At 52.3% G+C, this 22,498-nt stretch overlaps 1 protein-coding gene across 1 annotated transcript in view; it reads left to right on the top strand.

Moving 5' to 3' along the window:
• The window catches only part of LOC123765928 (uncharacterized), a 38,821-nt gene extending 24,869 nt beyond the window's left edge, over positions 1-13,952 (top strand). Inside the window, exons 4-5 of the mRNA XM_069336968.1 lie at positions 9,746-9,925; positions 10,042-13,952. Coding sequence (XP_069193069.1) covers positions 9,746-9,925; positions 10,042-10,554 — 693 coding nt within the window. The 3' untranslated portion in view covers positions 10,555-13,952. The remainder of the gene's footprint in view (positions 1-9,745; positions 9,926-10,041) is intronic.
• Positions 13,953-22,498: the final 8,546 nt, after the last annotated feature.

Genomic DNA, 22,498 nt, shown 5'->3' with positions numbered 1-22,498 from the left:
TACTCCTATGACTTATATGCACCCTAATAAATGCCTAAGCATAATAATAGGCCTATCTTGCCTAACAATCAAGGGAAATATGATCTACCTTAACATATCCCGTCCTCAGACGCCTAGGCTCCAGTCGCCCGCTGGGTACTCCGTTCCTCGCGTTGTTCCCAGTGTTCCAGAAGCATCACCAGTCCATAGGTGTGAAGATCCTCGGCATCTCCGTGCTCATTCCGTGAGTGATGTTCCTGGGCGTTGGCTCATCCATTCGTCACTGCATGCGTCGTTCCCTCAAGCATTCCTTCACCGAGACCACACTCAAGGATCAGGATGCACTTTCTCCCTTCTGAGTTCCTAGTAGGCGTGATCTAATCACAACAGCTCTGAATGCTTTGGAGTTCCACCGACAGCGAGTCACTCACTCCTCCAGCCGTCGTAACTCTCTCAACTTCTCCAAAACTATTAGCACACGGTCCTCGGCGCCCTTTCACCGCTGGATTAGGCTTCCTCGCACTTCCCTGAAGTTCTGCAGTCCTTCTTAGTCACTATATACTCGTCAGGCTGTGTATATCCACTTACAGAGGCTCCTAGACCTCAGAACTATCGGCGCTACCCCTGCCAGTAGAGGGGCAGCTGGAGGTACAGGTCCAGCACCAACCTTCTGCCAGTAGAGGGGGGCTGGAGCTACAGTTCCAGCACCAACCCACTGCCACTAGAGGAGTTGGGCTGGAGCTACAGGTCCAGCACCCACCCAATGCCAGTAGAGGGGGGGGGGGCTGGAGGTACAGGTCCAGCACCAACCCCCTGCCAGTAAAGGGTGGGGGGCTTGAGATACAGGTCCAGCACTAACCCCCTGCCAGTAGAGTGGGTCTGGAGCTACAGGTCCATCACCAACCCCCTGCCAGTAGAGTAGGGCTGGAGCTTCAGGTCCAGCACCAACCCCCTGCCAGTAGGGGGGGGGGGCTGGAGCTTCAGGTCCAGCACCAACCCTCTGCCAATAGAGGGCTGGAGTTACTTGTCCAGCACCAACCCCCTGCCAGTAGAGGGGTATCTGGAGGTACAGGTCCAGCTCCAACCCCCCCTGCCAGTAGAGGGGGGACTTGAGATAAAGGTCCAACACCACCCCCCTGCCATTAGAGGGGGGCTGGGGCAACAGGTCCCACACCAAACCCCTGCCAGTAGAGTGGGGCTTGAGCTACAGGTCCAGCACCAACCCTCTGCCAGTAGAGGGGGGCTGGGGCAACAGGTCCAGCACCAACCCACTGCCACTAGAGGAGGGGGGCTGGAGCTACAGGTCCAGCACCCACCCACTGCCAGAAGAAGGGGGCTGGAGCTACAAGTCCAGCACCATCCCCCTTCCAGTAGAGAAGGGGTTGGAGATGCAGGTCCAGCACCAACCCCCCCTGCTAGTAGAGGGGGGGAGGCTGGAGCTACAGGTCCAGCACCAACCCCCTGCCAGTTGAAGTGGGGGGGGGGGAAGCTGGAGCTACAGGTCCAGCACCAACCTTCTGTCAGTAGAGGGGGGAGGGCTCGAGCTACAAGTCCAGCACCAACCCCCTTCCAGTAGAAGTGGGGGGGGGGAAGCTGGAGCTACAGGTCCAGCACCAACCCCCTGCCAGTAGAAGTGGGGGGGGGGGAAGCTGGAGCTACAGGTCCAGCACCAACCTTCTGCCAGTAGAGGGGGGGGGGCTGGAGCTACAAGTCCAGCACCAACCCCCTGCCAGTAGAGGGGGGCTGGAGCTACAGGTTCAGCACCAACCCCCTGCTAATAGAGGGGGGGCTGGAGCTACAGGTCCAGCACCAACCCCATGCCAGTAGAGGGGGGCTGGAGTTACAGGTCCAGCACCAACCCCCTGCCAGTAGAGGGGGGCTGGAGTTACAAGTCCAGCACAAATCTCCTGCCAGTAGAGGGGGGCTGGAGCTTCAAGTCCAGCACCAATCCCCTGCCAGTAGAGGGGGGGGGCTGGAGCTACAGGTTCAGCACCAATCCCCTGCCAGTAGAGGGGGGCTGGAGTTTCAGGTCCAGCACCAATCCCCTGCCAGGATAGGGGGCTGGAGCTACAGGTCCAGCACCAACCACCCTGCCAGTAGAGGGTGGGCTGGAGCTACAGGTTCAGCACGAACCTCCTGCCAGAAGAGGGGGGTGGGGTTCGAACTACAGGTCCAGCACCAACCCCCTGCTAGTAGAGGGGGGGGGGGGCTGGAGCTACAGGTCCAGCACCAACCCCATGCCAGGATAGGGGGGGGGCTGGAGCTTCAGGTCCAGCACCAGCCCCTGCCAGTAGAGTGGGGGGGGGGGGCTGGAGCTACAGGTCCAGAACAAACCCCCTGCCAGTAGAGGTGGGGGGGACTGGAGCTACAGGTCCAGAACAAACCGCCTGCCAGTAGAGGGAGCTGGAGCTACAGGTCCAGCACCAACGCCCTGCCAGTAGAGGGGGGGCTTGACCTACAGGTTCAGCACCAACCCCCTGCCAGTAGAGGGGGGCTGGAGCTCCAGGTCCAGCACCAACCCCCTGCCAGTAGAGAGGGGCTGGAGCTACAGGTCCAGCACTATCCCCCTGCCAGTAGAGGGGGGGCTGGAGCTACAGGTCCAGCACCCACCCCCTGCCAGTAGGAGGGGGGCTGAAGCTACAGGTCCAGCACCAATCCCCTGCCAGTAGAGGGGGGGGGGGCTGAAGCTACAGGTCCAGCACCAACCCCCTGCCAGTAGAAGTGGGCTGGAGCTACAGGTCCAGAACAAACCCCCTGCCAGTAGAGGGGGGGCTGGAGCTACAGGTCCAGCAAAAACCCCCTGCCAGTAGAGTGGGGCTTGAGCTACAGGTCCAGCACCAATCCCCTGCCAGTAGAGGGGGGGGGGCTGAAGCTACAGGTCCAGCACCAACCCCCTGCCAGTAGAAGTGGGCTGGAGCTACAGGTCCAGCACCCACCCCCTGCCAGTAGAGGGGGGCTGGAGCTACAGGTCCAGCAAAAACCCCCTGCCAGTAGAGTGGGGCTTGAGCTACAGGTCCAGCACCAACCCTCTGCCTGTAGAGGGGGGCTGGGGCAACAGGTCCCACACCAAAACCCTGCCAGTAGAGGGGCAGCTGGAGGTACAGGTCCAGCACCAACCCCCTGCCAATAGAGGGGGGGGCTGGAGCTACAGGTCCAGCACCAACCCCATGCCAGTAGAGGGGGGCTGGAGTTACAGGTCCAGCACCAACCCCCTGCCAGTAGAGGGGGGCTGGAGTTACAAGTCCAGCACAAATCTCCTGCCAGTAGAGGGGGGCTGGAGCTTCAGGTCCAGCACCAATCCCCTGCCAGTAGAGGTGGGGGGCTGGAGCTACAGGTTCAGCACCAATCCCCTGCCAGTAGAGGGGGGCTGGAGTTTCAGGTCCAGCACCAACCCCCTGCCAGGATAGGGGGCTGGAGCTACAGGTCCAGCAGCAACCACCCTGCCAGTAGAGGGTGGGCTGGAGCTACAGGTTCAGCACGAACCTCCTGCCAGAAGAGGGGGCTGGGGTTCGAACTACAGGTCCAGCACCAACCCCCTGCTAGTAGAGGGGGGGGGGGGGGCTGGAGCTACAGGTCCAGCCCCAACCCCATGCCAGGATAGGGGGGGGGGGGCTGGAGCTTCAGGTCCAGCACCAACCCCTGCCAGTAGAGTGGGGGCTGGAGCTACAGGTCCAGAACAAACCCCCTGCCAGTAGAGGGGGGGGGGACTGGAGCTACAGGTCCAGAACAAACCGCCTGCCAGTAGAGGGGGCTGGAGCTACAGGTCCAGCACCAACGCCCTGCCAGTAGAGGGGGGGGGCTTGACCTACAGGTTCAGCACCAACCCCCTGCCAGTAGAGCGGGGCTGGAGCTCCAGGTCCAGCACCAACCCCCTGCCAGTAGAGAGGGGCTGGAGCTACAGGTCCAGCACTATCCCCCTGCCAGTAGAGGGGGGGCTGGAGCTACAGGTCCAGCACCCACCCCCTGCCAGTAGGAGGGGGGCTGAAGCTACAGGTCCAGCACCAATCCCCTGCCAGTAGAGGGGGGGGGGCTGAAGCTACAGGTCCAGCACCAACCCCCTGCCAGTAGAAGTGGGCTGGAGCTACAGGTCCAGAACAAACCCCCTGCCAGTAGAGGGGGGGGGCTGGAGCTACAGGTCCAGCACCAACCCCCTGCTAGTAGAGGGGGGGGGCTGGAGCTACAGGTCCAGCACCAACCCACTGCCACTAGAGGAGGGGGGCTGGAGCTACAGGTCCAGCACCCACCCACTGCCAGTAGAAGGGGGCTGGAGCTACAGGTCCAGCACCAACCCACTGCCACTAGAGGAGGGGGGGCTGAAGCTACAGGTCCAGCACCAACCCCTTGCCAATAGACGGGGACTGGAGCTACAGGTCCAGCACCAACCCCCTGCCAGTAGAGGGGGGCTGGAGCTAAAGGTCCAGCACCAACTCCCTGCCAGTAGAGGGGGGCTAGAGTTACAGGTCCAGCACCAAAACCCTTGCCAGTAGAGGGGACTGGAACTACAGGTCCAGCACCAACCCCCTGCCAGTAGAGGGGGGATGGAGCTACAGGTCCAGCACCAACCCCCTGCCAGTAGATGGGGGCTGGAGCTACAGGTTCTGCACCAACCCCCCTGCCAGTTGAGAGGAGGGGTGGAGCTACAGGTCCAGCACCACCCCCCTGCCAGTAGAGGTGGGCTGGAGCTACAGGTTTAGCACGAACCTCCTGCTAGAAGAGGGGGGTGGGGTTGGAACTACAGGTCCAGCACCAACCCCCTGCCAGTAGAGGGGGGCTGGAGCTACAGGTCCAGCACCAACCCCCTGCCAGTAGAGGGGGGCTGGACCTACAGGTCCAGCACCAACGCCCTGCCAGTAGAGGGGGGCTGGAGCTACAGCTCCAGCACTATCTCCCTACCAGTAGGAGGGGGCTGGAGCTACAGGTCCAGCACCAACGCCCTGCAAGTAGAGGGGGGCAGGAGTTACAGGTCCTGCACCAACCCCCTGCCAGTAGAGGGGGGCTGGAGCTACAGGTCCAGCACCAACCCCCTGCCAGTAAAGGTGGGCTGGAGGTACAGGTCCAGTACCAACCCCCTGGTAGTAGAGGGAGGGGGGGATGGAGCTACAGGTCCAGCACCCACCCACCCCCGGCCAGTAGAGGGGGGCTGGAGCTACAAGTCCAGCACCAACCCCCTGCCAGTAGAGGGGGGCTGGGGCAACAGGTCCAGCACCAAACCCTTGCCAGTAGAGGAGGGCTGGAGCTACAGGTCCTGCACCAACCCCCGGCCAGTAGAGTGGCGCTGGAGCTACAGGTCCAGCACCAACCCACTGCCAGTAGAGTGGGGCTGGAGCTACAGGTCCAGCACCCACCCCCTGCCAGTAGGAGGGGGGGGGCTGAAGCTACAGGTCCAGCACCCACCCCCTGCCAGTAGGAGGGGGGGGCTGAAGCTACAGGTCCAGCACCAACCCCCTGCCAGTAGAAGGGGGCTGGAGCTACAGGTCCAGCACTAACCCCCTGCCAGTAGAGGGGGCTGGAACTACAGGTCCAGCACCAACCCCCTGGCAGTAGAGGGGGGCTGGAGCTACAGGTCCAGCACCAACCCCCCCTGCAAGTAGAGGGGGGGCAGGAGCTACAGGTCCTGCACCAACCCCTGCCAGTAGAGGGGGGGATGGAGCTTCAGGTCCAGCACCAACCCCCTGCCAGTAAAGGTGGGCTAGAGCTACAGGTCCAGCACCAACCCCCTGTCAATAGACGGGGACTGGAGCTACAGGTCCAGCACCAACCCCCTGCCAGTAGAGGTGGGCTGGAGCTACAGGTGCAGCACCAACCCCCTGTCAATAGACGGGGACTGGAGCTACAGGTCCAGCACCAACCCCCTGCCAGTAGAGGGGGGCTGGAGCTAAAGGTCCAGCACCAACCCCCTGCCAGTAGAGGGGGGCTAGAGTTACAGGTCCAGCACCAAACCCCTTGCCAGTAGAGGGGACTGGAGCTACAGGTCCAGCACCAACCCCCTGCCAGTAGAGGGGGGCTAGAGTTACAGGTCCAGCACCAAACCCCTTGCCAGTAGAGGGGACTGGAGCTACAGGTCCTGCACCAACCCCTTGCCAGTAGAGGGGGGCTGGAGCTACAGGTCCAGCACCACCCCCCTGCCAGTAGAGGTGGGCTGGAGCTACAGGTTCAGCACGAACCTCCTGCTAGAAGAGGGGGATGGGGTTGGAACTACAGCTCCAGCACTATCTCCCTACCAGTAGGAGGGGGCTGGAGCTACAGGTCCAGCACCAACCTCCTGCCAGTAGAGGGGGGCAGGAGTTACAGGTCCTGCACTAACCCCCTGCCAGTAGAGGGGGGCTGGAGCTACAGGTCCAGCACCAACCCCCTGCCAGTAAAGGTGGGCTGGAGATACAGGTCCAGTACCAACCCCCTGCTAGTAGAGGGAGGGGGGGGATGGAGCTACAGGTCCAGCACCCACCCCCCCGGCCAGTAGAGGGGGGCTGGAGCTACAAGTCCAGCACCAACCCCCTGCCAGTAGAGGGGGGCTGGGGCAACAGGTCCAGCACCAAACCCTTGCCAGTAGAGGGGGGCTGGAGCTACAGGTTCTGCACCAACCCCCTGCCAGTAGAGTGGCGCTGGAGCTACAGGTCCAGCACCAACCCACTGCCAGCAGAGTGGGGCTGGAGCTACAGGTCCAGCACCAACCCCCTGCCAGTAGATGGGGTCTGCAGCTAGAGGTCCAGCACCAATCCCCTGCCAGTAGAAGGAAGCTGGAGCTACAAGTCCAGCACCATCCCTCTGCCAGTAGAGGGGGGCTGGAGCTACAGGTCCAGCACCAACCCCCTGCCAGTAAAGGTGGGCTGGAGGTACAGGTCCAGCACCAACCCCCTGCCAGTAGAGGTGGGCTGGAGCTACAGGTCCAGCACCAACCCCCTGCCATTAGAGGGGGGCTGGAGCTACAGGTCCAGAACTAATCTCCTGCCAGTAGAGAGGGGGCTGAAGCTACTCGTCCAGCACCAACTCCCTGCCAGTAGAGGGGGGCTGGAGTTACAGGTCCAGCACTATCCCCCTGCCAGTAGAGAGGGGCTGAAGCTACAGGTCCAGCACCAACCCCCTGCCAGTAGAGGGAGGCTGGAGATACAGGTCCAGCACCAATCCCCTGCCAGTAGAGGGAGGCTGGAGCTACAGGTCCAGCACCAACCCCCTGCAGTAGTGGGGGGGCTGTAGCAACTTGTCCAGCACCAACCCCCTGCCAGTAGAGGGGGCTGTAGCTACAGGTCTAGTACCAACCCCCTGCCAGTAGAGGGGGGCTGGAGCTACAGGTCCAGCACCAACCCCCTGCCAGTAGAGTAGGGCAGGAGCTACAGGTCCAGCACCAACCCCCTGCCATTAGAGGGGGGCTGGAGCTACAAGTCCAGAACAAACCTCCTGCCAGCAGAGGGGGGGGGGGCTGGAGCTACTGGTCCAGCACCAACCCCCTGCCAGTAGAGGGGGGCTGGAACTACATGTCCAGCACCAACCCACTGCCATTAGAGGGGGGCTGGAGCTACAGGTCCAGAACTAATCTCCTGCTAGTAGAGGGGGGGGGGCTGAAGCTACAGGTCCAGTACCAACCCCCTGCCAGTAGAGGGGGCTGGAGCTACAGGTCCAGTACCAACCCCCTGCCAGTATACGGGGGCTGGAGCTACAGGTCCATTATCAAAACCTTGCCAGTAGAGGGGGGCTGGAGCTACAGGTCCAGCACCAACCCCCTGCTAGTAGAGGGGGGCTGGAGCTACAGGTCCAGCACCAACACCCTGCCAGTAGAGGGGGGCTGAAGCAAAAGGTCCAGCACCAACCCCCTGCCAGTAGAAGGGGGCTGGAGCTACAGGTCCAGCACCAACCCCCTGCCAGTAGAGGGACGGGGGTGGAGCTACAGGTACTGCACCAACTCCCTGCCATTAGAGGGGGACTGGAGCTACAGGTCCAGCACCAACCCCCCCGGCCAGTATAGGGGGAACGGGAGATACAGGTCCAGCACCAACCCCCTGCCAGTAGAGGGGGGCTGGAGCTACAGGTCCAGCACCAATCCCCTGCCAGTAGAAGGGGGCTGGAGCTACAGGTCCAGCACCAACCCCCTGCCAGTAGAGGGGGGGCTGGAGCTACAGGTTCAGAACCACCTCCTGCCAGTAGAGGTAGGATGGAGCTACAGGTCTAGAACCAACCCCCTGCCAGTAGAGGGGGGCTGGAGCTACAGGTCCAGCACCAACCCCCTGCAAGTAGATGTGGGTTAGAGCTACAGGTCAAGCACCAACCCCTGCCAGTAGATGGGGGCTGGAGTTACAGGTCCAGCACCAACCCCCTGCCAGTAGAGGGGGGCTGGAGCTACAGGTCCAGCACCAATCCCCTGCCAGTAAAGAGGGGCTGGCGCTACAGGTCCAGCATCAACCCCCTGCCAGTAGAGGGGGGTGGCAGGAGCTACAGGTCCAGCACCAACCCCCTGCCAGTAGAGGGGGGCTGGAGCTACAAGTCCAGCACCAATCCCCTGCCAGTAGAAGGGGCTGGAGCTACAGGGCCAGTACCAACCCCCTGCCAATAAACGGGGGGAGGGCTGGAACTACAGGTCCAGCACCAACCCCCTGCCAGTAGAGGGGGCTGGAGCTACAGGTCCAGCACCAACCCCCCTGCCAGTAGAGGGGGCTGGAACTACAGGTCCAGCACCAACCCCCTGCCAGTAGAGGGGGCTGGAGCTACAGGTCCAGCACCATACCCCCCTGCCAGTAGAGGGGGCTGCATCTAAATGTCCAGCACCAACCCCCTGCCAGTAGAGAGAGAGAGAGGGGGGAGGCTGCAGCTTCAGGTTCAGCACCAACCCCCTGCCAGTAGAGGGGGATTGGACCTATATGTCCATCACCAACCCCCTGCCAGTAGAGGGGGACTGGAGCTAAAGGTCCAGCACCAACCCCCCTGCCAGTAGAGGAGGGCTGGAGCTACAGGTCCTGTACCAACCCCCTGCCAGTAGAGGGGGGCTGGAGCTACAGGTCCATCACCAACCCCTTGCCAGTAGAGGGGGGCTGGAGTTACAGGTCCTGTACCAACCCCCTGCCAGTAGAGGGGGGCTGGAGCTACAGGTCCAGCACCAACCCCCTGCCAGTAGAGGGGGGGCTGGAGCTACAGGTCCAGCACCAAACCTCTGCCAGTAGAGGGAGGCTGGAGCTACATGTCCAGCACCAACCCCTTGCCAGTAGAGGGGGGCTGGAGCTACAGGGTCAGCACCAACCCCCTGCCAGTAGAGGGGGGGGAGGGCTGGAGCTACAGGTCCCGCACCAACCCCTTGCCTGTAGAGGTGGGACTGGAGCTACAGGCCCAGCACCGACCGTCTGCCAGTAGAGGAGGGGGGGGGGGCTGGAGCTACAGGTCCAGCACCAACCCCCTGCCAGTAGTGGGGGGCTGGAGCTTCAGGGCAAGCACCAACCCCCTGCCAGTAGAGCTGGGGCTGACACTGACCACAGGTGATAATGGGGCTGACACTGCCCACAGGTGATAATGGGGCTGACACTGATTACAGGTGACAATGGGGCTGACACTGACCACAGGTGATAATGGGGCTAACACTGACCACAGGTGATAATGGGGCTGACACTGACCACAGGTGATAATGGGGCTGACACTAACCACAGGTGATAATGGGGCTGACACTGATCACAGGTGACAATGGGGCTGACACTGACCACAGGTGATAATGGGGCTGACACTGTCCACAGGTGATAATGGGGCTGACACTGTCCACAGGTCATAATGGGACTGACACTGTCCACAGGTTGAGGACCTCCGCAGGATGAGGGAGCCCGTCAAGAGGCTGGTGGAGGCTGGCCAGGTGTTGGCCGTCCAGGAAGACCAAGATGGCTGCCGCTCCGCCAGGATAACTCTACAATACGGAAAGCTGTACCTCCACCCACTCCTGCGTCAGCCCACGCCCGCCCACGCCCACACCCTCCAGGTTACTTTATTACACCCACTTCTCTTACTGACATTACTGACTTACTGAGTTTTGATAACTAATATGATAACATTTTGTTATACAGTTATCAGCATGATTTATTTCTTTTTCTGCAGGAGAGTGAGGTTGTGGGCGTGCTGGAGCCCTCCTGCACCCTGGCGTTCCTTGACCTCGGGTGGGCGGGGTCAACAAGAGGGCGGGTCACCATCCGGCTGACCCCTGACACTCCGCTGGCCAGACAGTTTGTGTTGTTGTGTACGGGCCAGCGGGGCCACACCTACCGCAACACTAAACTGTTGCAGGTGTGGGACAAGGGTGAGCCGGGGGAGTATGTGATGGGCGGAGACTACGAGAGTAATGATGGTGAGGGAGGAGCCCCACTGCTGTCTGACCTCTATGGGCAGTACCGGGAGTCAGTCCGGGCAGGAGCTGTGTTGTGCTTTGATGAGCCGGGGGGTCCCACGAGTGCCCAGTTCACCATCACCACCAGGGACCGCCAGGGTAGTGATCAGTGGTTTTATGTCTTCGGTGATGTGGTGAGCGGCCTGGATGTGGTGAGGGCAGCAGTCAACCACAGTGACATTAGGGAGGTGACTGTAGTGGACTGTGGTGTTGTGCTGCCACTCTAGTTCACTGTACCATCACTACTGTGGTGTTGTGCTGCCACTCTAGTTCACTGTACCATCACCATCACTACTGTGATGTTGTACGGCCACTCTAGTTCACTGTACCACCACCATCACTACTGTGCTGCCTCTAGTTCACAGTACCCCTATCACTACTGTGGTGTTGTGCTGCCACTCTAGTTCACTGTACCACCACCATCACTACTGTGGTGTTGTGCTGCCACTCTAGTTCACTGTACCACCACCATCACTACTGTGGTGTTGTACTGCCACTCTAGTTCACTGTACCATCACTACTGTGGTGTTGTGCTGCCACTCTAGTTCACTGTACCACCACCATCACTACTGTGGTGTTGTACTGCCACTCTAGTTCACTGTACCATCACCATCACTACTGTGGTGTTGTGCTGCCACTCTAGTTCACTGTACCATCACCATCACTACTGTGGTGTTGTGCTGCCACTCTAGTTCACTGTACCATCACCATCACTACTGTGGTGTTGTGCTGCCACTCTAGTTCACTGTACCATCACCATTACTACTGTGTTGTTGTGCTGCCACTCTAGTTCACTGTACCACCACTATCACTACTGTGGTGTTGTGCGGCCACTCTAGTTTACTGTACCATCACTATTGTGGTGTTGTGCGGCCACTCTAGTTCACTGTACCATCACCATCACTACTGTGGTGTTGTGCGGCCACTCTAGTTCACTGTACCATCACCACTACTGTGGTGTTGTGCGGCCACTCTAGTTCACTGTACCATCACTACTGTGGTGTTGTGCTGCCACTCTAGTTCACTGTACCACCACCATCACTACTGTGGTGTTGTGCTGCCACTCTAGTTCACTGTACCATCACCACCACTACTGGGGTGTTGTGCTGCCACTCTAGTTCACTGTACCACCACCACCACTACTGTGGTGTTGTGCGGCCACTCTAGTTCACTGTACCACCACTACTGTGGTGTTGTGCGGCCACTCTAGTTCACTGTACCATCACTACTGTGGTGTTGTGCGGCCACTCTAGTTCACTGTACCATCACTACTGTGGTGTTGTGCTGCCACTCTAGTTCACTGTACCATCACCATCACTACTGTGGTGTTGTGCTGCCACTCTAGTTCACTGTACCATCACCACCACTACTGGGGTGTTGTGCTGCCACTCTAGTTCACTGTACCACCACCACCACTACTGTGGTGTTGTGCGGCCACTCTAGTTCACTGTACCACCACTACTGTGGTGTTGTGCGGCCACTCTAGTTCACTGTACCATCACTACTGTAGTGTTGTGCTGCCACTCTAGTTCACTGTACCATCACCATCACTACTGTGGTGTTGTGCTGCCACTCTAGTTCACTGTACCGCCACCATCACTACTGTGGTGTTGTGCGGCCACTCTAGTTCACTGTACCATCACTACTGTGGTGTTGTGCTGCCACTCTAGTTCACTGTACCATCACCATCACTACTGTGGTGTTGTGCTGCCACTCTAGTTCACTGTACCGCCACCATCACTACTGTGGTGTTGTGCGGCCACTCTAGTTCACTGTACCGCCACCATCACTACTGTGGTGTTGTGCTGCCACTCTAGTTCACTGTACCGCCACCATCACTACTGTGGTGTTGTGCTGCCACTCTAGTTCACTGTACCACCACCATCACTACTGTGGTGTTGTGCTGCCACTCTAGTTCACTGTACCACCACCATCACTACTGTGGTGTTGTGCTGCCACTCTAGTTCACTGTACCGCCACCATCACTACTGTGGTGTTGTGCTGCCACTCTAGTTTACTGTACCACCACCATCACTACTGTGGTGTTGTGCTGCCACTCTAGTTCACTGTACTGCCACCATCACTACTGTGGTGTTGTGCTGCCACTCTAGTTCACTGTACCACCACCATCACTACTGTGGTGTTGTGCTGCCACTCTAGTTCACTGTATCACCACCATCACTACTGTGGTGTTGTGGTGCCACTCTAGTTCACTGTACCGCCACCATCACTACTGTGGTGTTGTGCTGCCACTCTAGTTCACTGTACCACCACCATCACTAGTGTGGTGTTGTGCTGCCACTCTAGTTCACTGTACCACCACCATCACTACTGTTGTGTTGTGCTGCCACTATTTCACTGTACCGCCACCATCACTACTGTGGTGTTGTGCTGCCACTCTAGTTCACTGTACCACCACCATCACTACTGTGGTGTTGTGCTGCCACTCTAGTTCACTGTACCACCACCATCACTACTGTGGTGTTGTGCTGCCACTCTAGTTCACTGTACCACCACCATCACTACTGTGGTGTTGTGCTGCCACTCTAGTTCACTGTACCACCACCATCACTACTGTGGTGTTGTGCTACCACTCTAGTTCACTGTACCACCACCATCACTACTGTGGTGTTGTGCTGCCACTCTAGTTCACTGTACCACCACCATCACTACTGTGGTGTTGTGCTGCACTCTAGTTTACTGTACCACCACTACTGTGGTGTTGTGCTGCCACTCTAGTTCACTGTACCATCACCATCACTTCTGCATCACCATGGACTGCGTGTTTTGATGACAATGTAACTTAAGGACAGACCTTTATCACTATATCATCATAACTTCACTATCTTTGGTATTTAACACTTTGGTATTTATACTTTGGTATCATATGCTTGACAATGACGACTGTATCACCATCAATGCTATATCTTCTCAGTACTGTAACCTATCATTGCTGTATCACTATAGCTTCACTATCACCTGTATATATCACCATCACCTCAGGCCCCACACTTAGGGTCATATACTGACCATGTTGAGTAACAAATTGTTGGTGTCACCATATGACAGCTGTTGTCACTGTTATATCACCAACAGCTCACTATCACATAACACTGTCACTGCTACACCAACATCATTTCACTTTCACCACATTATCACCTCACACTGATAGATTTCCTCTTTACTTTCACTGTTATATCACTATCATTGCTACAGTACCACTGCTGCACCATCACTGCTATATCACCATCACCTCACCATCACTGTCATATCACTATCACTTCAGTATCACTGCTATATCACCACTATACTATCTCAGCTATATTACCATCACCTCACTATCGCTGTCATATAACAACCTCAGTATCACTATCATACTATCTTTATTAAATTACTATCACTGCTATATCACCATCACCTCACAATCACTCAGGTGTGTTGTCATATTACCATACTGGTCCATGATGTGTTGTGATATTACCATACTGGACCATGGTGTGTTGTGATATTACCATACTGGATCATGGTGTGTTGTGATATTACCATACTGGACCATGGTGTGTTGTGATATTACCATACTGGACCATGGTGTGTTGTGATATTACCATACTGGACCATGGTGTGTTGTGATATTACCATACTGGTCCATGGTGTGTTGTGATATTACCATACTGGACCATGGTGTGTTGTGATATTACCATACTGGTCCATGGTGTGTTGTGATATTACCATACTGGTCCATGGTGTGTTGTGATATTACCATACTGGACCATGGTGTGTTGTGATATTACCATACTGGTCCATGGTGTGTTGTGATATTACCATACTGGTCCATGGTGTGTTGTGATATTACCATACTGGTCCATGGTGTGTTGTGATATTACCATACTGGTCCATGGTGTGTTGTGATATTACCATACTGGTCCATGGTGTGTTGTAATATTACCATACTGGTCCATAGTGTGTTGTGATATTACCATATGGGTGTGAGGTGGTGTTATGACCACACATACACCAGTATGATCATACTGTAGCTGGTGTATGATGTGCTCAAACTGTATAGTGATGTCTTGGCTGATTAGCCTAGTGTCATGAATATTAATTTATGTAGTTATTCTTTTTTCGACAACACACTAGTATTAAATGTGTATTGCCAATGTATGCCACATATATCTATGTATATTATATATCTGTACCATAAGTCCTTGCCATGTATTTGTGGATATATATTAGAAGTCTAGTGAATAGCAGTAGCCTAATGTCATGTAGCTTGAAAAACATCCACATATGCTTATATTATGGAATGCTACATAATGCTGTATAGGAAATATTATGTGAACTATGATGGAGAATGTATAAATTTAGGTCTCGGATGTATTACTGTCATGTATACTGTGTAATTTCCCTTTCATTATTGTTCATTACATTGTCCTCTAACATTAAATTAGATTTTGGCACTATGAGATGTATACCACATAGGCATAGTTTTGATACACATGTTGTATATATTTATACTTTATATTGTATTCATGTATACTTATGTATAATGGCTGGCTGGCAGACGTCTTGAAATCCTCCCTTAACCCCTCCTCCCCTCTCCCGCCAGTGTTACCATGTCTTGCCAATATGAATTCTTTGTTCACATATTTTTGTATCATGATATAATCTTTAATGTACTGAATTATTGATTTGTATTATTATGTAAGGTTATGTATTATAGTCTTTATTTTGTTGATATATGAATTACAAGTTCTTGATGGAGATATGTCTGTATATGAGCTTGAGATATTTGAAAGAGAGGAGTCAGCTGACTCATAGAGGTGGATACAGTGTCGCTCCCGGCCAGCATGGCTCTGGGCGGTCACTCTTTGATTTTCTCAGTCGAGCGCATGTGTTGCCGCTACGGTCCGGGCTTTGTGACCTTATTTGTGTCATTTGACTGCTAGGATATTTGTCATGTTGCAGTAATGTATACCATGGATCAGTTCTACCATTGTGTATCCTTTATACCAGGTGATAGGTGCTGTTATATATCTTAGTGAGGTGAGTACCTGAGGATCTTAAGTGATGCCATTGTGCTGTATATGATATTGATTCCTCATACCTCATTTGTTAATGGTTGACACCACCACCACCACCCTGTATTGGTATTAGCAGCATAATAGGCGCTAGTGTCCCACTGCGCCACGATAGAGCCTGGCGTCAGCTAGTGCTGATTGTATACAGTTTTGAGACCTGTTGATGATCATGCCCAGCTTTGAGAAGCTGGATAAATCATTGAGTGTGAGTTTATAGATTGTATTCTTTTTTGTTATGTTCATTTATGTTAATGCCCAGTAAACTGGAATATTTTTTGTTAGCCTTTCACTCCCCTAGACACTTATTGATATTTGGCCAGGCTGTTTTCCATTGATGCTGTAGGTTACTCCCCCTTAGCATATAATATATATATATATTATATATTGGGATTATAACAGGAATAACATGTGAGTGTTGCAGCGATGCAACACAGGAATAACGTGTTGTGAGTGATGCAGCGATGCAACACAGCAATAACGTGTTGTGAGTGTTACAACACATAAATGCCATTTTGTGAGTACTGCAACACAAATGACGTTCTGTAAGTGTTGCACGCATAAATTATAGATTGGGAGTGTTGTGTTACATCATTGCAACACAAGATTAGCGTGTTGTGAGAGTTACACAGCACAAATAACCCGTTGTGCGTGTTGCAACTCAGGAGTGACATGTTGTGAGTGTTGCACCACAGAACAAAAATGTTGTGAATAATGACACGCAGAAATAAAGTGTTATGAACGCTGCAACACAGTAATAATGTGTTGTGAGTGTTGCAACGTTGTAATACAAGAATAACGTATCGTGAATGTTGCAGCGGACAGGAATAACGTGTTTTGAATGTTGCGTGCAACGGACAGGAATGTTGCGTGCAATAACGTGTTGCGACATAGAAATAATGGGGTGTGAATGATGCAAAACAGGGATATTATGTGGCGAGTGTTGCACCATTGTAACGCAATGTTATTATGTGGTGAGTGTTACACCATTGCAACACAGGGATATTATGTGGTGAGTGTTGCACCATTGCAACACAGGGATATTATGTGGCGAGTGTTGCACCACTGCAATGCAGAGATATTATGTGGTGAGTGTTGCACCATTGCAACACAGGGATATTATGTGGTGAGTGTTGCACCATTGCAACACAGAGATATTATGTGGTGAGTGTTGCACCATTGCAACGCAGAAATAACGTGATGCTACTCTCACAGTATATTATTTTATGTTGCAACGTTCACAACAAATATGTTAGTCATGTGTTGCAACACTCACAACACATTATTTCTGTGTTGCAACAATAACAACTCACTCGTGTATTGCAACACTCACAACACGCTATTCCGTTGTTGTTGTGAAGCTCACAACATGTGTGAATGTCTCAATATATGTTGTTTGTGTGCAAGTAGATTATCGTTCATAACTCCGTTCTCATTATAGATTTCTTTTCTCAAGCATCAATAGAGAAATATAATCACTAATATAATGACTCCCGTGAGATTGTGTTAGAAATATACCAATATTTCCTCTGTACACAAAAGGAATATACAAGTCTTTACCATAAATATTACCTTAATGCCTCAACTATTGACAGAATATTACCATAATTACCGTAGCTATTATTATAAATTGTTTGAAGTCTTCAATATAGAAAAATAACTTGAGGAACTTTTTTGTTAAAAGTTTAGGGCAAGAATTGGAATCTTATGAGTTTGAACACATTATGACGTCAAGTTCCATCGATCTGTTGCTTCTTTCTTTCTGCACTTGCGGCGAACTAGAAGTAAAATATAAATTAAACCCATAAACGCCAAATACACTGTACTTTATTTTTTCTAATCATACAGATAAAATTCCTGCTATGTGATCATTACTAGAAAATTAAATTGAAAAGTAAAAAATCAGCTATAGTTTTTGATAATATTTAACACTGATAACTAGGGTGAGTACATCTAGGTGAGCACACCTAGGTGAGTACATCTAGGTGAGCACACCTAGGTGAGTACATCTAGGTGAGCACATCTAGGTGAGCACATCTAGGTGAGCACACCTAGGTGAGTACATCTAGGTGAGCACACCTAGATGAGTACATCTAGGTGAGCACATCTAGGAAAGTACATCTAGGTAAGCACACCTAGGTGAGTACATCTAGGTGAGCACATCTAGGTGAGCACATCTAGGTGAGCACACCTAGGTGAGCACACCTAGGTGAGCACATCTAGGTGAGCACACCTAGATGAGTACATGTAGGTGAGCACATCTAGGTGAGCACACCTAGGTGAGCACACCTAGGTGAGCACATCTAGGTGAGCACACCTAGATGAGTACATCTAGGTGAGCACACCTAGGTGAGCACACCTAGGTGAGCACATCTAGGTGAGCACACCTAGGTGAGCACACCTAGGTGAGCACATCTAGGTGAGCACACCTAGATGAGTACATCTAGGTGAGCACACCTAGGTGAGCACACCTAGGTGAGCACATCTAGGTGAGCACATCTAGGTAAGTACATCTAGGTGAGCACATCTAGGTGAGCACATCTAGGTGAGCACATCTAGGTGAGCACACCTAGGTGAGCACATCTAGGTGGGCACACCTAGATGAGCACATCTAGGTGAGCACATCTAGGTGAGCACATCTAGGTGAGCACATCTAGGTGAGCACACCTAGGTGAGCACACCTAGGTGAGCACATCTAGGTGAGCACATCTAGGTGAGCACATCTAGGTGAGCACATCTAGGTGAGCACATCTAGGTGAGCACATCTAAGTGAGCACATCTAGGTGAGCACACCTAGGTGAGCACATCTAGGTGAGCACATCTAGGTGAGCACACCTAGGTGAGCACACCTAGGTGAGCACATCTAGGTGAGCACATCTAGGTGAGCACACCTAGGTGAGCACACCTAGGTGAGCACACCTAGGTGAGCACATCTAGGTGAGCACATATAGGTGAGCACATCTAGGTGAGCACATCTAGGTGAGCACACCTAGGTGAGCACATCTAGGTGAGCACATCTAGGTGAGCACACCTAGGTGAGCACATCTAGGTGAGCACATCTAGGTGAGCACATCTAGGTGAGCACACCTAGGTGAGCACATCTAGGTGAGCACACCTAGGTGAGCACATCTAGGTGAGCACATCTAGGTGAGCACATCTAGGTGAGCACATCTAGGTGAACACATACAGGTGAGCACATCTAGGTAAGCACATCTAGGTGAGCACATCTAGGTGAGCACATCTAGGTGAGCACATCTAGGTGAGCACATCTAGGTGAGCACATCTAGGTAAGCACATCTAGGTGAGCACATCTAGGTGAGCACATCAATGCCATTAAACAACCTGTCCCGAATTTTTATATTTATTAAGTACTAAGTGTATACCTTGATATACCTTATAGAATTCCTGAGAACAACCGTGTACAGTTTCCATCGATTAAATATATTCAGATCCTTGATGTTTATAAAATATGTTTTTGTTTGATTCCGGAAGTGGAAGTGGTTGGGCAGCGTTCCTTCACTCCGTCCTCACATCCCAGCTCATCTTAATGATCCTTCCAAGTGATATATAAGCATACTGGCCTAGCGCTTTCACCTCATAATTGCCTTGCCTTACCTTACATATTTTTCTTATAGTTTTTCCTCGTGGATTTTTGCTTCTCAGACCTCAACTGTCAACTGATGATGTATGATGAAGTGGATGAACATATGAGTGTTGAGTTCTTCATTAGGCAGGAAGAGTCGTGGCCAGACTGGGAGGTCGGACCCGGTGTTCACGCGGTCACCAGTTGGTCCCGGTGTTCACGCGGTCACCAGTTGGACCCGGTGTTCACGCGGTCACCAGTTGGTCCCGGTGTTCACGCGGTCACCAGTTGGACCCGGTGTTCACGCGGTCACCAGTTGGACCCGGTGTTCACGCGGTCACCAGTTGGACCCGGTGTTCCCGCGGTCACCAGTTGGTCCCGGTGTTCACGCGGTCACCAGTTGGACCCGGTGTTCACGCGGTCACCAGTTGGACCCGGTGTTCACGCGGTCACCAGTTGGACCCGGTGTTCACGCGGTCACCAGTTGGACCCGGTGTTCACGCGGTCACCAGTTGGACCCGGTGTTCACGCGGTCACCAGTTGGACCCGGTGTTCACGCGGTCACCAGTTGGACCCGGTGTTCACGCGGTCACCAGTTGGACCCGGTGTTCACGCGGTCACCAGTTGGACCCGGTGTTCACGCGGTCACCAGTTGGACCCGGTGTTCACGCGGTCACCAGTTGGACCCGGTGTTCCCGCGGTCACCAGTTGGACCCGGTGTTCACGCGGTCACCAGTTCCAACTCTTTCATCTTTTCTTCTATATTCATTTAGCTAAATAATAGTTCAGTTTGAATTATTCAATCGCAATTTTCATCTATTTAATCACATTTTAAATGTTCATTCACGTTTTATTTGTAAATTACAGTAATTTTTATATATGTAACATTTTATCGATTTGTTCGAGCATTATTTACCAATGTAATCACCCGTTTTTTATACTTAATCACCAATATTTCTCTTGGTAATCACTAATCATTAGCGGTTCAATCTAATATAATTTGTTTATTCAGTCAAGTTTTATTTATTCATTTATTTGTAATTTATCGATTTAGTCACTTGTTAGTTATATTTTCTATCACCTTTTCTTTATTAAATTGCACAGTGAAAGTGTAAAAATTGCAACACTTTAATACCGTGTTGTGAGTGTTGTAACACAGCAATGACGTGTTGTGAGTGTTGTAACACAGCAATGACGTGTTGGGAGTTGTGTTGCAAGACAATAACGACTTTTGTGTGATAGAACATAAATAATGTGTTGTGAATGTTGCAGTACTTATAAATATGTTATGGGCGTTACAACATAGAAATAACTTGCTTGTGTTGTAACGCATAAATAACATGTAGTGTTGCAACGCAGGCATAATGTGTATTGTGTGTTGGAACGTTGCAACACAGAGTATGTTATTTACGTGTTGCATCCCTGGGTATGTAATTTTTTGTTCCAACACTCAAACAACAAGTTCTGTTTTTCAACACTCGCAACACCTCCTTCTTGTATTCCAGCACTTATAACTTCTCATTTCAGTGTTGCAACACTCACACCCCCTTATTTAAATTTGCAACACCCACCTCCTTATTCCTGTGTTACCAAACCTAAACCACGCTATTCCTGTACGGTGCAACACTTATAACATGTGTATTCACCTAGTTGTGCTGGCGAGGGTTTAGCTCTGCCTTTTTAGCTTCTGGCCTCTCAACTGTCAATCTGTCAACTGTCAATCAACTTTTTTCTCAACAATCACACACACACATATACACACACACACACACACACACACACACACACACACACACACACACACACACACACACACACACACACACATGTGTGTGTGTCCTTCCCCCTTCACTTGACCCCCCACCCCTCATCCCAGTATCCTCTGCAACCCTGGTATCCACCTCACAAATCCTCACACCCATGGCACAGCTTCCTCCACCAGCAGAACACTCACCAAGGAGGAGATTTGAGAAGGGACAGAAGAAAGTGAGCCTCAAGGCAATGTACACTAACATAGACGGTATTACAAATAAAGCAAATGAACTTGGAGAATGGGTACTAGAGGAAAACCCAGACATAATAGCTCTCACAGAAACAAAGCTGACGAAAACAATAACAAATGCAGTGTTCCCACAGGACTATTATGTTATGAGGAAAGAGAGAGAAGGAAGAGGTGGTGGTGGTGTAGCTCTGCTGGTAAGAAAAGTCTGGGATTTCGAGGAGTTGGTTGTTCAGAGATGTGAAGGTTTCAGTGACTACATAATAGGAACAATAACAACTGGAGGGCAAAAAATTATAGTCGTAGTCATATATAATTCGCCACCAAATGACAGAAGACCCAGACAGGAATATGATAGAAACAATATGGCCACCATTAACATAATGGAGAGAGCAGCTTCTGTTGCTAGCAGGAATGGATCTGGACTACTAATCATGGGAGACTTCAACCATGGGAAGATAGATTGGGAGAACAGAGACGTGGCAACAAGAAACTTTCTAAGCCAGCACATCAAGGATCCAACAAGAATGAGAGGAGAGGATGAACGAACAATGCTTGATCTGATATTTACCCTAAATGAGTGGGATATAAGGGAAGTCAAGATGGAAGCGCCCTTGGGAATGAGTGATCACAGTGTATTGAACTTTGAGTACCTGATAGAGCTAGGAATTATCCCCCCCCCCCCAAAAAAAAAGAACTAGGAAACAAAAGGCTAGCATACCGAAAGGGAAATTATGAGGAGATGAGAAGCTTCCTAAGGGAAATACCTTGGGACACAGACCTCAGAGCTAAGTCTGTACAAGATATGATGGACTATGTCACCCAAAAGTGTCAGGAGGCAGTAAGCAGATACATTCCGGCCCAAAAGGAAAAATCCGAGAAGCAAAAGAAGAATCCATGGTATAATAGGGCATGTATGGAAGCAAAGGTACTGAACAAAAGGGCGTGGAGGCACTTCCGGAATAACAGAACACCAGAAAGCAGTGAGAGATACCAGAGAACCAGAAATGAGTATGTCAGGGTGAGAAGAGAAGCAGAGAAAAGTTATGAAAATGATATAGCAAACAAAGCCAAGACCGAACCAAAGCTACTCCACAGTCACATCAGAAGGAAAACAACAGTGAAAGAACAGGTAGTGAAACTTAGAACAGGTGAGGACAGGTATACAGAGAAAGACAGAGAGGTGTGTGATGAACTCAACAAGAGGTTCCAAGAGGTCTTCACAACAGAACAAGGTGAGGTCACTGTGCTAGGAGAAAGGGAAGTAAACCAGGCGGCTTTGGAAGAGTTTGAAATTACGAGAGAGGAGGTCAAGAGACACCTGCTGGATGTTAGAAAGGCTGTTGGTCCAGCCGGGATCTCGCCATGGGTACTGAAAGAGTGTGCAGAGGCACTTTGCTTGCCACTCTCCATAGTGTATAGTAGGTCACTGGAGATGGGAGCCCTACCAGAAATATGGAAGATGGCGAATGTGGTCCCAATATACAAAAAGGGCGACAGGCAAGAGGCACTGA

Source organism: Procambarus clarkii, chromosome 37 (assembly GCF_040958095.1).
Source record: "Procambarus clarkii isolate CNS0578487 chromosome 37, FALCON_Pclarkii_2.0, whole genome shotgun sequence".
NCBI lineage: Eukaryota > Metazoa > Arthropoda > Malacostraca > Decapoda > Cambaridae > Procambarus > Procambarus clarkii.
Note: the sequence above shows the minus strand (reverse complement) of the source record. Positions and strands in the feature narration are given on the sequence as shown.